The 14,153-nt window shown below is 47.2% G+C and overlaps 1 protein-coding gene across 6 annotated transcripts in view; it reads right to left on the reverse strand.

Annotated features, from left to right (window-relative positions):
- LOC120394559 (gametocyte-specific factor 1-like) overlaps positions 1-12,033 on the reverse strand; it is a 39,368-nt gene extending 27,335 nt beyond the window's left edge. For 3 of the 6 annotated variants that reach the window (XM_039518781.1, XM_039518775.1, XM_039518777.1), the window contains exons 1-6: positions 11,181-11,207; positions 10,261-10,375; positions 5,096-5,196; positions 3,545-3,671; positions 1,862-1,945; positions 1,340-1,403 (exon numbers count right to left, since the gene is read on the reverse strand). In XM_039518781.1, coding sequence (XP_039374715.1) covers positions 1,340-1,403; positions 1,862-1,945; positions 3,545-3,671; positions 5,096-5,196; positions 10,261-10,375; positions 11,181-11,192 — 503 coding nt within the window. In that variant the 5' untranslated portion in view covers positions 11,193-11,207. Of the gene's footprint in view, positions 1-1,339; positions 1,404-1,861; positions 1,946-3,544; positions 3,672-5,095; positions 5,197-10,260; positions 10,376-11,180; positions 11,208-11,772 lie in introns of those variants that run through there. The other 3 variants (XM_039518779.1, XM_039518778.1, XM_039518780.1) reach the window with 3 other exon arrangements.
- Between the last annotated feature and the right edge of the window lie 2,120 nt (positions 12,034-14,153).

Below are 14,153 nucleotides of genomic sequence, written 5' to 3' on the forward strand. Positions count from 1 at the left end.
CAGGGTGTGGGAGGGGGCTCTGGGCTGGGGCAAGGGGTTGGGGTGCAGAAGGGGGGGGTCAAGGCTCTAGGCTGGGGCCAGGGATACAGGGTTTGGGGTCCAAGAGGGAGCTCTGGGTTTGGGGGGGCTGAAGGCTGGGGCACGGGGTTATCTCGGACAGCTCGCGGTCAGTGGCACAGCAGGGGTGAAGAGGAAGGCTTCCTGCCTGTCCTGGCACCACGGACCACGCTGTGCCCCGGAAGCAGCCAGCAGCAGGTCCAGCTCCTAGACAGAGGCGTGCAAGTGACTCCGCGTGGCTGTCGCCCACAGGCACTGCCCCCCACCAGCTCCCAGTGCAGAGCCGGTGCTCGGGGCAGGGGCAGCACATGCAGCCCCGTGGCTCCCCCCAAACCCCGCCACCTAGGAGACGGACCTGCTGCTGGCCGCTTCGAGGGCGCAGCACGGTGTCGGAACACGTAGGGATTAGCCTGCTTAGCTGGGCAGCACCACCGACAGGACTTTTAATAGCCCAGTCAGCAGTGCTGACCAGAGCCACTGCAACCCAGTGCCTTCTGTTCCATGACCCACTTCTGGGCCACAACCCACGGTTTGAAAAGCACTTGTCTAGATAATACTTAGTCCTGCCATGGGTGCAGGGGCCTGGACTAGATGACCTCTCGAGGTTCCTTTCAGTCCTTCAATTCTGTGTCACTGTTACAGGCTGTAGGAGGCCGTACGTTGATGACCTTTGATTAGACAGGTAAGGCATAGTACAATGATTTGGTTGTTCAGGGGTGAGACAGATAATGACCAGACACATTATGCTTTATTTTCCGAACCTACATTGTGATTACACTTCAAAAATAAAATTATTTCTGACTCAGGGCTCTAACTGCCTGCAAAATCTCCTGGCTGTTAAAAGTTATTTGTAGCAGGTCATGAGAGATTAGATTAGTGTCAGAAGTTTAAGCCTAAATTGCCTAAGAGCTGACATCAGTCTGCATTTCTATCATGCCCAGCATAACAGTTTAATGTTTAATAACCCCCCCAATAAATATATAACCAGTGGGGATTGAATCCAGGACCATCAGCACTAATAGTACTACAGTAGAACTAGAGGAGTAACCATTATCTGGTAGCAATAGTATGTTCTTATACTCTCCTATGGATCTGCAACTAAAAGGAGACAGGAAACACTGACCAAGAGGCATAAGAATGTTGATTCATCCAGTGGGAACTCCCCCACCATCACCCCAAAGTAAATTGCATCTGCCCATCAACACAGCAGCATGAGTTACAAGTAGTTTGAAAGCACATCTTCTATGAAAAGCACTGTCACAAGAAATACACCTTTTGTTACCTGTTGTTTATGCCACTATTGAACGTGCCCCAAACGAACACAGAATCTGATTGCTCCTGTAGCTCTGCCAAAGGAAACAGACATCATTGTGGCTCAGAACTGAGTAACTTCTGCAAGCGTCATAGCAACACAAAATGAGAAATATGGCAGAGACGCTGCTAGGTTTACAAAATGGAATGAGACTTGAGCTAAGACTTGGCATAAGTGACAGCAAAGCAGGCATTTAATTGAGAAATATAAAGCGTAAAGATCATCATCAATTTCCATTTTCATCAAAGCACAGATGGTGCAACAGACTATATGGAAAACAACAGATGTTTTGTAGAGAATAGCAGGCGTGTCGTAGATCCTGTGAAGCAGGAGAACTTAATTTGTTCAGGGACAGTATAACTGGGTGTCCCAACACATGATCTGTGCAGAGGGATCTATGGGACCTCTCTCTTAGTCCATGTAACTTCTTTGGGGGCAAGAAGAAGGGAATAGCAGGGGCTGACAGCCACCTTGTGTCATCAACCTCCTCACCTTTATCCCAGTCTTCGTCACATGGGGACGGCTGCCACATGCTGACAGTGTTCATCTCTCTGTGGCAGTTATTCGACTGACTCACTTAAAGCAAAGAAAATTCTTAGTGAGAAAATCTTTTTGGATAAAATACAATCCTATTTTAGGGACATTAATCATTTTTTGACCTAGCTGCAGAACAGCTCTAGGCTTTGGAGAGGAGCAGCATACGCTGGAAGCTGATCAGTACTCCCCTAGTCTTAGCAGCAAAAAACTCTTTAGGCCAGGGATGGGCACCTTGAAGGTAGCAAAGGGACACAAAATCCATGAGACCCCTTTGGTGGGCCATACCTTAAGAGGCTATACATTGCCCAGCTCTGAGAGTTTGCTACAACACAGAATGTTTGGCAGGCCAAATCAAATGATCTGGCAGGGTGGTTGCAGCCCCTCATTTGCCAATCCCTGTTTTAAGCCTCTTCTAAAGCTAAACAATTCTGCACACATTTTTCAGCAATGGTGCAGCTGCTCCAACATACGCATTGGGAGAGGGTTCAGGTGTGTTTCTATTGTCATGTCACAAAAATCTGCTCAGGATTTTTTCCACTACTGTCATGCTCCAAGCCTTGTCTACATGAACATGCACATCATTGCTAGCTTCAGTACAACTCTACTTTTGCCAGAGAACAGGTACGTTTTCCAGTGTAGTGACAGCCACATAGACATCAGTGGGGGGAGACATTGGAACACGACCCACATAACCAAGTGATTTAGGTGCTGGGGTGACAGACCTGGACAGTGAACTCCTCATCAGAGCCGACAGCATGGGCAGTGGTAGGAAAGCTTCCCCATAGTCCCCTCCCCAACTTGCTCCACTCTGAACTGGAAGAACCCACCTTCAATTGGGAAAGTTACTCAGCCTTCCTGGCCCAGTCACAGAAGTGAGGATTGTTATGATCTAGACACTTGTCCATTAAGAACTGGACTGAGACCAATTTATTTCACATATGCCACTAGACAGGCTATGAAGATTTTTGGTCACTATCAGGTCAGATCTGCATTGGAGACCCACCTCTCTCATGGCCACTATCTTTCCGCTCTAAGCGGTCCAGATTACCAGCTAGATCTCATTTCAGCACACACAGTTTAGGGCACAATGTACAGTTCCCATTTTAACGCTAAAATCTCTGGCAGATAACACATGTAATGCAAGCCAGTTGCCTCTCAGATGCTTAGGAGAATTTGCATGGACACAGAATGAATGAAACTCAAGTCTCCCAGGGCTCCTGTTGCTTCTGTATCACATAGCACTACAGGTAAAGGATTGCTTATGGAATAACAGAGTAACAATCTTTAACAGCAAAAATTAAGTTACAACGCTGTTAGCCCAAGAGTTCCAGAAGTGACTTTGGCTCTGTAAACAGGGGCGGCTCTAGACCCCAGCGCGCCAAGCAGGCGCGTGGGGCGGCCCTTTCCCGGGGGGGCGGCATTTGGCTCCGGTGGACCTGCCGCAGTCATGCATGACTGCGGCGGGTCCGCTGCCCCGGCTCCGGTGGACCTGCCGCAGGCATGCCGGCGGGAGCTCAACCTGAGCCGCGGGAAGAGGGGACCCGCCGCGGGACCGGGGAAGGGCGGCGCAGCGCACCGCGCTGCTTGGGGCAGCCTACTTTCTAGAGCCGCCCCTGTCTGTAAAGGAGTTTTTCTCACCAATGTCTTGCTCAATGCAGCTTTTGTCATCACAGCTTGATATATGATGTCTGATCTCAGCTCTGGGAACCTGATGGCGGGCATTAAAGGGGCATGTGGCTAGCTGCTCTGCAATATCAGGGTGGTTCTAGAGAAACAGAAAAAGTACGTGCTATCTCACTGAATTCATCCTAGCCCTTGTATTTTCTAGTCACTAGTGAAGGGTTTGTGCAATCTGCATCCTGAAATAGGTTGAAAACATTTAAACAAGGAAAGACAAAACTTAGCTCAGGTCCTGAGCACAAATGCAGTGTAGAAACAGCGAAGCATATGCATCGTTTATGATAGAGGCTATGGTTGTTCATTTTTACATTTAAACACCACCCTGAATTTATCTGATTGAAGATCAGCCCCAGATCAAACACAGTGAAACCCCTGCAGTGTCATCACTGGCATGGTTCGATGCACAGATGAAATTGCCCTAATAAGCCTACATCGGGAGTAAGTGCCTTGAAACCCTAAAAAATTCAGCCACTTTATTTTTAAATTAAGTAAGCAACAGACTAGAGAACAAGTTCCTGCCTGCACTAGAGCTTAAGTCTTTGCAGTAAATTTAACTCTCCTGAAACAGGAGGGAAGTTACTCAATGTTCCAGCTGAGGCCACATCTATATTGGGGGCGTTCTGCCAGTAGAGGTAAACGAGTGTGGACACAGAAGAGCGCTACTATCCCCCACTGAATGAAGAGCCTCTACCCTTAGAAAAGAGCAAGACAACAAAGAGGAAGAACACACACTGCTCAGGCTTGCTCTGCACAGTTTTTATATTACTATAGCTATGCTGGCTAGGGGTGTGATTCCTAACCAATACAGTTATACAGTACATCATCTTAACATGTGGATGCAGTTATATCTGTATAAGTGTGCTTATATCAATACAACTAATATACACTAGCACTGGAGAGGTTAAAATAAGCTACTGACTGAGAGGACAAAAGAAAGGAGCAGCTTCTCCTGTTAAATATATAGCATTCTAGCCCAGAATAGAAGACTGAGAAGAGACAAAAAGTTTCAGACCGATGTACATTGAATAGAGTTATTAGCAATATAAAAAAAGATGGTTTATTTTGCAATCAGAGCAGTGCAGCTGCTAAAGAATTAGCTGCAACATCAGATCATTTTTGCTTTGGCCAGCCAGAAGGCATCCATATAACACTGGCTGCATTTGCTCCATGCCCTGAAGTGGGAAGCAAATACCCAGGTCCCACAAGTGAACTGCTGGAAGAGAATAGAATCCCATCACTAACCTAGGTATTCTGAAGAACCTATATCACCTTTCTTTGGGGCAAATGCACTGATCTGAAGTGCATTACTAAATATGAACTGGATGCTTTTACTAAGTGGTAAATGGATGACAGATATAAATATGAAATAAAGATGGCTTCTTCCAGTCTAATAGCAAGTGAATGCATCCTTCTAGCAAAAGGCAACAAAGCATACTGAGCTCACCATGCATTAGCTTTACAAAAATATGATTTCCCAAGTGCATTAGAGACCTTAACATCCTGTCCTACCTTCCTGCACTTTATAAGATGATAGGGAAACCGACAGGCTCGGATTTGATGATAGCGATCATATGGACATTGTATTAACTTCTCTGGATCCAAAGCATCAACTGGAGGAGAATGAATAAAAAGACAAGAAAACATTCTGCCAAACAAGATCTAAGAACATCATCAACACAATTAACAAGCGTGGAAACATACTAGGTACTGGAGCTTTCCTCTAATGGGGTTAAGCCATTAATTTTTAATAGCCTAGACAAAAATTTAAAATTGCTACAGTGGCACTCATTGTGTACACCCAACCAAATTCACTTTGGACTTTTTGTGAGTGGAATATTAAATTAAAAATGAGGAAAGTGTAGTCAGTAGTGCAGAGTGGCCAGTATATATCCATGAGTACACTTATGCAGAACAGTGAGCTGGAAATACATTACTATAAAAACCCTTGAAGCTACCAAATTAGCTAGCTGTATAGCAGTGACATGCTAAGGGTCAGCAGAAGCATGGCATTCTGAAGTAAATCCTTTTGCATTTACTTTCAATGCTCAAAGGCCATCTCTGCTGGAGTAAGAAACAAATCAAACTAAAACAAACATGGCTGGAGTTAAGGCTGCAATTTGCACTACAGAGCACTTGGCCCTATAAAGTGCAGAGGTTGGCAGGTGCTTAAGAGCCCAACACCCACTGAATATAGTGAGGGCCTAAGTCACAGGCACTTTTTGAAAATGTTCCCTCCTAGTCCACACTGGGACTCAGAGAGGCACGAGTCACCTTAATCACTTAAAAGTTACATAGAAGGGACAAGGTAGGTGAGGACCAACTTCCAATAGTGAGAGACACAAGCTTTCAAGCATACACAGATCTCTTCTTCAGGATTCAGTTTGTGTTCGTGCAGCAGCTTTCCTGCCATTACACGTGTCTCCCCTCACACCTTCCATGCTACTTACCCACATTTGTATCAGTGTACAGAGGGCATGCACACAAAGGAACAAGGGACAACAGACTGTGGGATGTTCTCTAGAGAGCTGGAAGTAAGGGGACCGGCCAGACTGATTACATAAATCAGTGTTTTTCAATTTTTTTTGATACCAGGGACCAGCTTGCAGCCTTTCTAAACAGTGTCAGAGAGACCAGAGGGACAGGCCACTGAGAAAGACTGACACAGGTCATTAGGACAAATGGCTACTTCTGACAAAGTGGGAATTGTCAATGTTTGTATGAATACTGTGTGCCTCAGTTTTCCCTATGTGTTGCACAAGTATCTAGGCGGTGGGATAAGGGTGTGAGAGCTTTGCAGATACCCCAAGAGGGAAGGTACAAGTGCCATCTAGCTACCTGGGCCCAGCCAATGGTTGGACAGTCTGTATCCTGAGGCCCATTCTCCACAAGAGCCAGTCGGAGGAATTAGAGAACAAAGAGGTGGAGGCCAGGTGACCAGTTTGCCTGGGTAACATCATACAGGATGGAGGAGGGGCAACTGGGTGTGACTGAGAGTGAGCTGCTGAAAGCTGGTCAGTCTCCTGGTTTGGGACGCAGTAGGGAGAACCCAGGGCTCTGGGTCTCCTCAAGATGGACTTTGCTTTAACTTCCTGCTTTCTGTACCAACAAGATTCTGCTCTATGTTGTTTCAGATGACTAATAAACCCTTCTGTTTTACACCGTCGGGAGTGCATGGCACCTTAAGGGGGCATGCAAGGTTTCCCCAGGTGTTCTATTCAGGTGGACTCGCTGCAGGCAGCTTATGGTGTGAAACAGGGATGCTGAATGCTCAGAGGTCAGACCCAGGAGGAGCTGAAGCCCAGGCGGTTTGTCCTAGTGAGTGTGCGCACCGAAGGGTGGTCATACTACAAGAGGGTCCTGTCCGAGGGCTAGTCTACACTACTGCGCTGCTCTAGTGAGTCTGGTGAAAACGCACTATGCTGACCGGAGAGCACTCTCCCATCAGCATAATTACTCTGCCTCAGCAAGAGACGGAAGCTACGACAGCAGGAGAGTGTCCCCCACTGACTTAGGGCTGGTGTGGACAGCTCAGGTGGTGCGTTGCTCCGGGGGGTGGCTTTTTCACATCCGTGATTGACATAAATTATATCAACTTAAAAGGTAGTATAGACAAGCCCTGAACTTCATTCAGTGGTTCCAGAGCACCAAGCCTGTGTACCCATGAATTACTCTGTGTGGGGGGGGAGGGGGAGTCATCCCCAATGCATCAAACCAGCACCATATGCCAGGCTAGGCCTCTGAAGAGGGCAGCTCCCTTACCCGACCATGGTACTAACTAGGGCTGTATATTAATCACAATTAACTCATGCGATTAAATAAAATCACAATAAAAAAATTAATCACAGTTTTAATCATTGCACTGTTACACAATAGTATACCAATTGAAGTATAAAATATTATTGGATGTTTTCTACATTTTCAAATATATTGATTTCAATTACGACACAGAATACAAAAGATACAGTGCTCACTCTATTTGCACTGTAAAAATAATAGTATTTTTCAATTCACCTCATACAAGTAGTGTAGTACAATCTCTTTATTGTGAAAATGCAACTTACAAATTTAGATGTGTGTTACATAACTACACTCAAAAACAAAACAATGTAAAACTTGAGTCCACATGTCCACTGAGTCCTACTTCTTGTTCAGCCAATCGCTAAGAGAAAGAACGTTTGTTTATATTTATGGGAGATACTGCTGCCCGCTTCTCATTTACAATGTCACCTGAAACGCCTCAGAAAAGGAGTTTGTATGGCACATTTGTAGCCAGCATCGCAAGGTATTTACATGCCAGATATGCTAAACATTCATATGCCCCTTCATGCTTCAGCCGCATTCCAGAGGTCATGCTTCCATGCTGATGACACTTGTTTAAAAAAAATAACGCATTAAATAATTTGAGACTGAATTACTTGGGGGAGAATTGTAGGTTTCCTTCTGTTTTACCCACATTTTGCCATATATTTCATGTTCTAGCAGTCTCGGATGATGACCCAACACGTTGTTCATTTTAAGGACAATTTTTAACTGCAGATTTGACAAAACGCAAAGAATGTACAAATGTGAGTTTTCTAAAGATAGCTACAGCACTGGACTCAAGATTTAAGAATCTGAAGTACCTTCGAAAATCTGAGAGGGATGAGGTGTGGAGCATGTTTTCAGAAGTCTTAAAAGAACAATACTCCAATGTGTAAACTACAGAACCCAAACCACCAAAAAAGAAATTCAACCTTCTGCTGGTGGCATCTGACTTAGATTATGAAAGTAACATGCATTGGGCCACACTGCCTTGGATCGTCATTGAGCAGAACTTGTCGTCAACATGGACACATGTCCTCTGGAATGGTGGTTGAAAGGACATATGAATCTTTAGCGCAGGGGTCAGCAACCTTTCAGAAGTGGTGTGCCGAATCTTCATTTATTCACTCTAATTTAAGGTTTTGCGTGCCAGTAATACATTTTAATGTTTTTAGAAGGTCTCTTTCTATAAGTCTATAATATATAAATAAACTATTGTTGTATGTAAAGTAAATAATGTTTTTAAAATGCTTAAGAAGCTTCATTTAAAATTAAATTAAAATGCAGAGCCTCCCAGACCAGTGGCCAAGACCCAGGCAGTGTGACTGCCACTGAAAATCAGCTCACGTGCCACCTTCGGTACACCTACCATAGGTTGCCTATCCCTGCTTTAGCGCATATGTAAGTACGTCAGTGTAGCACGTAAGTATCTTGCAACGCTGGCTACAATAGTGCCATGTGAACACCTGTTCTCATTGCAGGTGACACTGTAAACAAGAAGTGGGCAGCATTATCTCCTGCAAATGTAAACAAACTTGTTTATCTTAGCAATTGGCTGAACAAGAAGTTAGACTGACTGTACGTGTAGGCTCTAAAGTTTTACATTGTTTTGTTTTAGGATGCAATTTCTTTGGTACATAATTCTACATTTGTAAGTTCAACTTTCATGATAAAGAGATTGCACTATATTATTTATATTACATGAATTGAAAAATACTATCTTTTTTTTTACAGTACAAACACTTGTAATAAAAAAAAATATAAGTGAGCACTGTACACTTCGTATTCTGTGTTGTAATTGAAACCAATGTATTTGAAAATGTAGAAAACATCCACAAATATTTAAATAAATAGTATTCTCTTACTGTTTAATCGTGTGATTAACCTATTTAATCGTTTGACAGCCCTAGCACTAACAGGATATTAACCATGTTGTGTCTGCAGCCAAACACATTTTGGAGCCAGCCACTGGTAATAAAGTAAATTATGAATTGTGGCATGGATAGGGCCTTAATAAGAAGTCACTTTACTGGGATGCTCCCCAGGAAACTGATTTAGGCCCTGTCTGCACCAGACATGACTGTAGTTTTGTAACCAGTTTGTACCCCACACAGCAAATCTGCTAATTGGATCGGCCATTTCTCCAGACCACTGACATGCTGCAGCTGGCGGACATAGTCCACTAGGTCAGTGTGGGAACCCACAAACACAGTGGAGGACTGTAAAATGACAACTTCCTGGAGGCCTTCATGCCTTGAACATTACTGATAAGAACGCTGTGGCTTAGCCAGATTGCATATGCTAAATAAATAAAATGAACCACACACAGCTGAGTTACGCCACCACTCCAGCCTTCCTGGCTCACAAAGGTTGGGGCATGGTGTTGCGTGTCTGCACCCAATATGCTGCCTAGAAGAGTTTGTCTCAGTACACCCAGTCACCCACCCAGCAACTACATATTACCCAAGCAGTCTCACACCCACCTTGCAAAACCTAGGTATGGTTTCTTGCTGTGATATTGACCCACATCATTCTTTATTGCCTCTAAAGTTTGTGTGGTTTTGAACTGCAAGAAGACCACAAATTCTTTCATTCTGGGACCCAAAATCAGGTGCAGTGAACCGCTGCTCTAATACACAGATGCATATATCCACCAAACTTAATGCCTAGAGGGGAAAGTTACTTCCCTAGAAGCCACTCCCGCCTTTAACCAAGTTTAAGATACTTTAATACTTTCAAAGATCTAAGCTGTCTCTCACTGTATCTGCAGGAACCATGAATAGAATCAGAATGATAGGACTGGAAGGGACCTCCAGAGGTCATCTAGTCCAGGCCCCTGCATGAATGTTACAAGCCAGCAAAGAAATACTTACCATAGTTGTCTTCTAAATCCATTTTACTGATGCTGAAAGAACGCTGACTTAAGTTTCGCTGGAGGACCCTTTGAGCCAGTCTCTGAGTGTCACTCTCCTCCTTAAAATATCTACCCTATAGACCAAAAATGAGGAGATTCACAGATTGCTAAGGCCAGAAGAGACAATTATGATCATCTAGGAGGTTTCAATCTGTGATCCGCAGACCCATGGGGGTCCACAGACTATATCTAGGATTTCCAAAGGGCTCCTGCACCTCCATTCGAAATTTTTTAAGAGTCCACAAATGAAAAAAGTTGAAAACTACTGATTTAGGCTGACCTGCATAACACAAGGCATAGGACTGCCCTGACTTAATTCCCATTTGACCTAGTGCAGATCCTTTAGAAAGGCATCCAATCTTGATTTCAAAAATTTGATGGAGAATCTACCACAACAGTTAGTGAGGGTAATTAACCATTGGAAAAATTACTGTTAAAAATAAACCTTATTTTCATTCTGAATTTTTCTAGCTTCAACTTCCAGGCACTGGAAATAACTTGAAAGTTATTTCAATTTATACATCACAGCTACTAAGGGTCAAAGATCAACTGCATGACAGCAACCAGTAGACTTTATATCTATGCTATGTATGCTCAGGACACAAGCTTATTCTTGGTGGCCCACATATAATGTAGGGCACCGGGAACCTCATATTCTTCTGCTCCACAGAGAAAGGTTTCCTCCAAGATGCTAAAATCCAAAGATTTTTGTCTGAAACATCCTCTTTGCCCAATACATTTAAAAGGGTTAAAAGAACCAGTTCCCAAGAAAAATTAAGCCATGTATTTTGGCAGCTCAGTTATCTCTTCTCATACACACTTTAGTGCTCCATCCTGAGCCACTCCACCTGCCTGACAGGTCAACACTTTTACACCTACCTTGTGGCTCATGATCTGTATGAAGGCGGAAAAAAAAGGGGTCAGAGAGTTAGATGGTTGCTGCTTTTTAAAAAAAGCCAAAAAGGAGATGCCTAATAAAACTGGCACACATGGGTCGCGTGTGTCAGCTGCGTATCCCTCTCTAAAGTGTGAGCTGCAGATCTGACCAGCACCAAAATGTCCGAGGTGCCTTTGACAAACTGGTTGGTCTGGCCTAGGGCACCCCCGCAAGGGCACTGGTGTGTCCTACCCCACCTGCCCCCGGGGCACTGGGGGGGGGCAGCCATCAGCCACAGGACACTGCGGGGGGCACGGACCACAGCCTGGGGGGCGGCGCAGAGCGAGGCTGAGGCGCGGGCAGCCAAGGACCCGGGCTCTCCGGCATCCCCAGTGGCGCGGGCCGCTCCCGCCACACCGCGAGCCGGGGCGCCGGGCAACACGATCCCCCCGGCCCCGCGCAGGCTCGCAGCGCCCCGCACAGCCGGGAGCAGGCGGGGCCCGGCAGCCGGTGTCAGCCCCGGGGCCCGCAGCAGAGCCCGAGCCCAGGCCCCCCTACGCGGCAAGCAGGGTGCCCCCCCCCAGCCATCCACACCTAGCGCGAGAGAGGCGAGAAGAGCCCCCGCCCCTCCCCCAACGACCCGGCCGGGGGCACCTGAGGAAAGGGGGAGGAAGCTCCCGGTCCGGCCGTGCTGAGAGGAATCGCGCGCCAGCCGTTACCCACCAGGCTTTGCGCGGACCAGCGCGTGGCCTCAGTGCGAAGGCGGCTCCTTCGGCTCCGGAGCAGCCACTGTGAAACCCCTCCCCCCGCCGCTGTGAGACCTCTAACCCCGCACCCCCATTTTGGGCACCATAACGAGGCTGCTCAAGTCACCCCTCCCAGTTGAAGGGGCGGGGCTAGCCGGGCAGCGCAGGGAGGGGCGGGCTGTGAGGGAGGTGACTGATCATCCTGCGCTGGGCTTAGTTAGCGGCAGCGCCCCCTGGGGTTGGGGTTGGAATGGTGCAGGGCGTGTTGGGAGGGCGCAGGGCATGGTGGGAGTGTGGCTAAGGGGCATGGTGCATGCTGGGACGGTGGTGGGGGGAAGTCAATGCAGCCTGCATGGGAGAGCAGTGCATGATGGGACTGCACCCTGAATGGGGGCAGGGCATGCTGGGAACATGGCTCAAGATGGAGCAGTGTATGCTGGGACTGCAGCTGAGGGGGAAGCAGTGCACGCTGGGACTGCAGTTTGAGGGCTGGGGAGCTGTATATGCTTAGGGTTGCCAATTTTCTAATCTCACGAAACGAATCACCCTAGCCCTGCCCTTTCCCTGAGACCCTGCCCCCCAATCACTACATTCCCCCTCCCTTGGTGTCTCGCTCTTTCCCACCCTCACTCACTTTCACTGAGCTATGGCAGGGGGTTGGGGTGCAGGAGAGGGTGAGGGCTTTAACTGGGGGTGCAGGCTCCAGGGTGGGGCCAGAAATGATGAGTTTAGGGCATGTGAGGGGGCTCCAGGCTGGGGGCAAGGGATTCAGTATGCGGGAGGGGGCTGCATCTTGAGGCAAAGGGTTGGGGTGCAGAGAGCACGAGGGCTCCAGCTGGCAGTGCAGGCTCTGGTGTGGGGCCAGGGATGAGGAGGTTGGGGTGCAGGATGGGGCTCTGGGTTTGTGGGCAGTTCTCAGGGCTGGGGTTGAGGCACAGGTTTACCTCGGGTGGCTCCCAGTCAGTGGCACAGCAGGGCTAAGGCTGCCCCCGGGAAGTAGCCAGCAGAAGGTCCAGCTCTTAGGCTGGTGCCGAGGACTCACTGCATGCAGGCAGTGCCCCACCAGCTCCATTGGCCATGGTTCCCGACCAATGGGAGTGTGGAGCTGGTACTTGGGGTGGGGCAATGCACAGAGCCCCATGGCCCCTGCCTAGAAGCGAGACCTGCTGGTCACTTCTGGGGCATAGCACAGGGCCAGGACATGTAGAGACTAGCCTGCTTTAGACCTGCAGCACTGCCGACTGGACTTTTAACAGCCTGGTTGGTGGTGCTGACTGTAGCTGCCAGGGTCCTTTTTTGACCGGGTGTTCCGGTAAAAAACCTGATGTTTGGCAACCCTATGTATGCTGGGAGCGTGGTCAAGTAGGGAGGGCTGCATCCTCACGAGCTATGGGCTGCCCTGCTTAGACTAAGCTGCCCAGCACATGCTGGGGCTCTGGAAGATGTCACTTCAGTACTATGACGTGCTTTTGCTCTGAAACATGACTGTCTAAAAATGGCCTTGCCTTAGCTGGCCTGCTGTGTGTGTGTGTATTGGAATCAGAGCTGTGACAAAAATGAGAATGGGGAGAAGTTGTTGCATTTTGATCCTCTTAACTCTGCAGAGCCAGCCCAGGTACAGGAGGGAGAGCTTGGGTCTATTCTGCATCATCATTGTTACTATTTATTTGTCTTAGCATAGTGCCCAGGAGCCTTAGTCATGGACAAGGATCTGTTGTGCTAGGCACTGTATAGTGACTAATCAAATGCAACATTAACAGAATTAATATCATATTGCCTCTATATAAATCCATAGTACATCCATATCTTGAATACTGTATGCAGCTGGATTCGCCCCATCTCAAGAGATACATTGGAAATGGTACAAAAAAGGGCAACAAAAATGATTAGGGGTATGGAACGACTTCCATATAAGGAAAGTAATAAGACTGGGACTTTTCAGCTTGGAAAAGAGGTGACTCAGGGGGGATATGATAGAGATCTATAAAATCATGACTGATGTGAAGAAAGTAAATAAGGAAGTGTTATTTAATCCTTCTGTAAGCCCCTGGACTCACCACCACAGCACCTCCTGCTGGTGACTTCTGGGAATTAGCTCATTCCAGCTCCGGAGTGCCCTCTGCAGGCCAGTGATCCACCTTACCTGTGGCCCTCCCAGGACCCCAGTGCCCCTTTTACCAGGGGTGATGCCCCCTGGCAGTAACCCCTCACAGCCTGAGAGTCTCCCCT

Source organism: Mauremys reevesii, unplaced genomic scaffold (genome assembly GCF_016161935.1).
Source record: "Mauremys reevesii isolate NIE-2019 unplaced genomic scaffold, ASM1616193v1 Contig65, whole genome shotgun sequence".
Lineage (NCBI taxonomy): Eukaryota > Metazoa > Chordata > Testudines > Geoemydidae > Mauremys > Mauremys reevesii.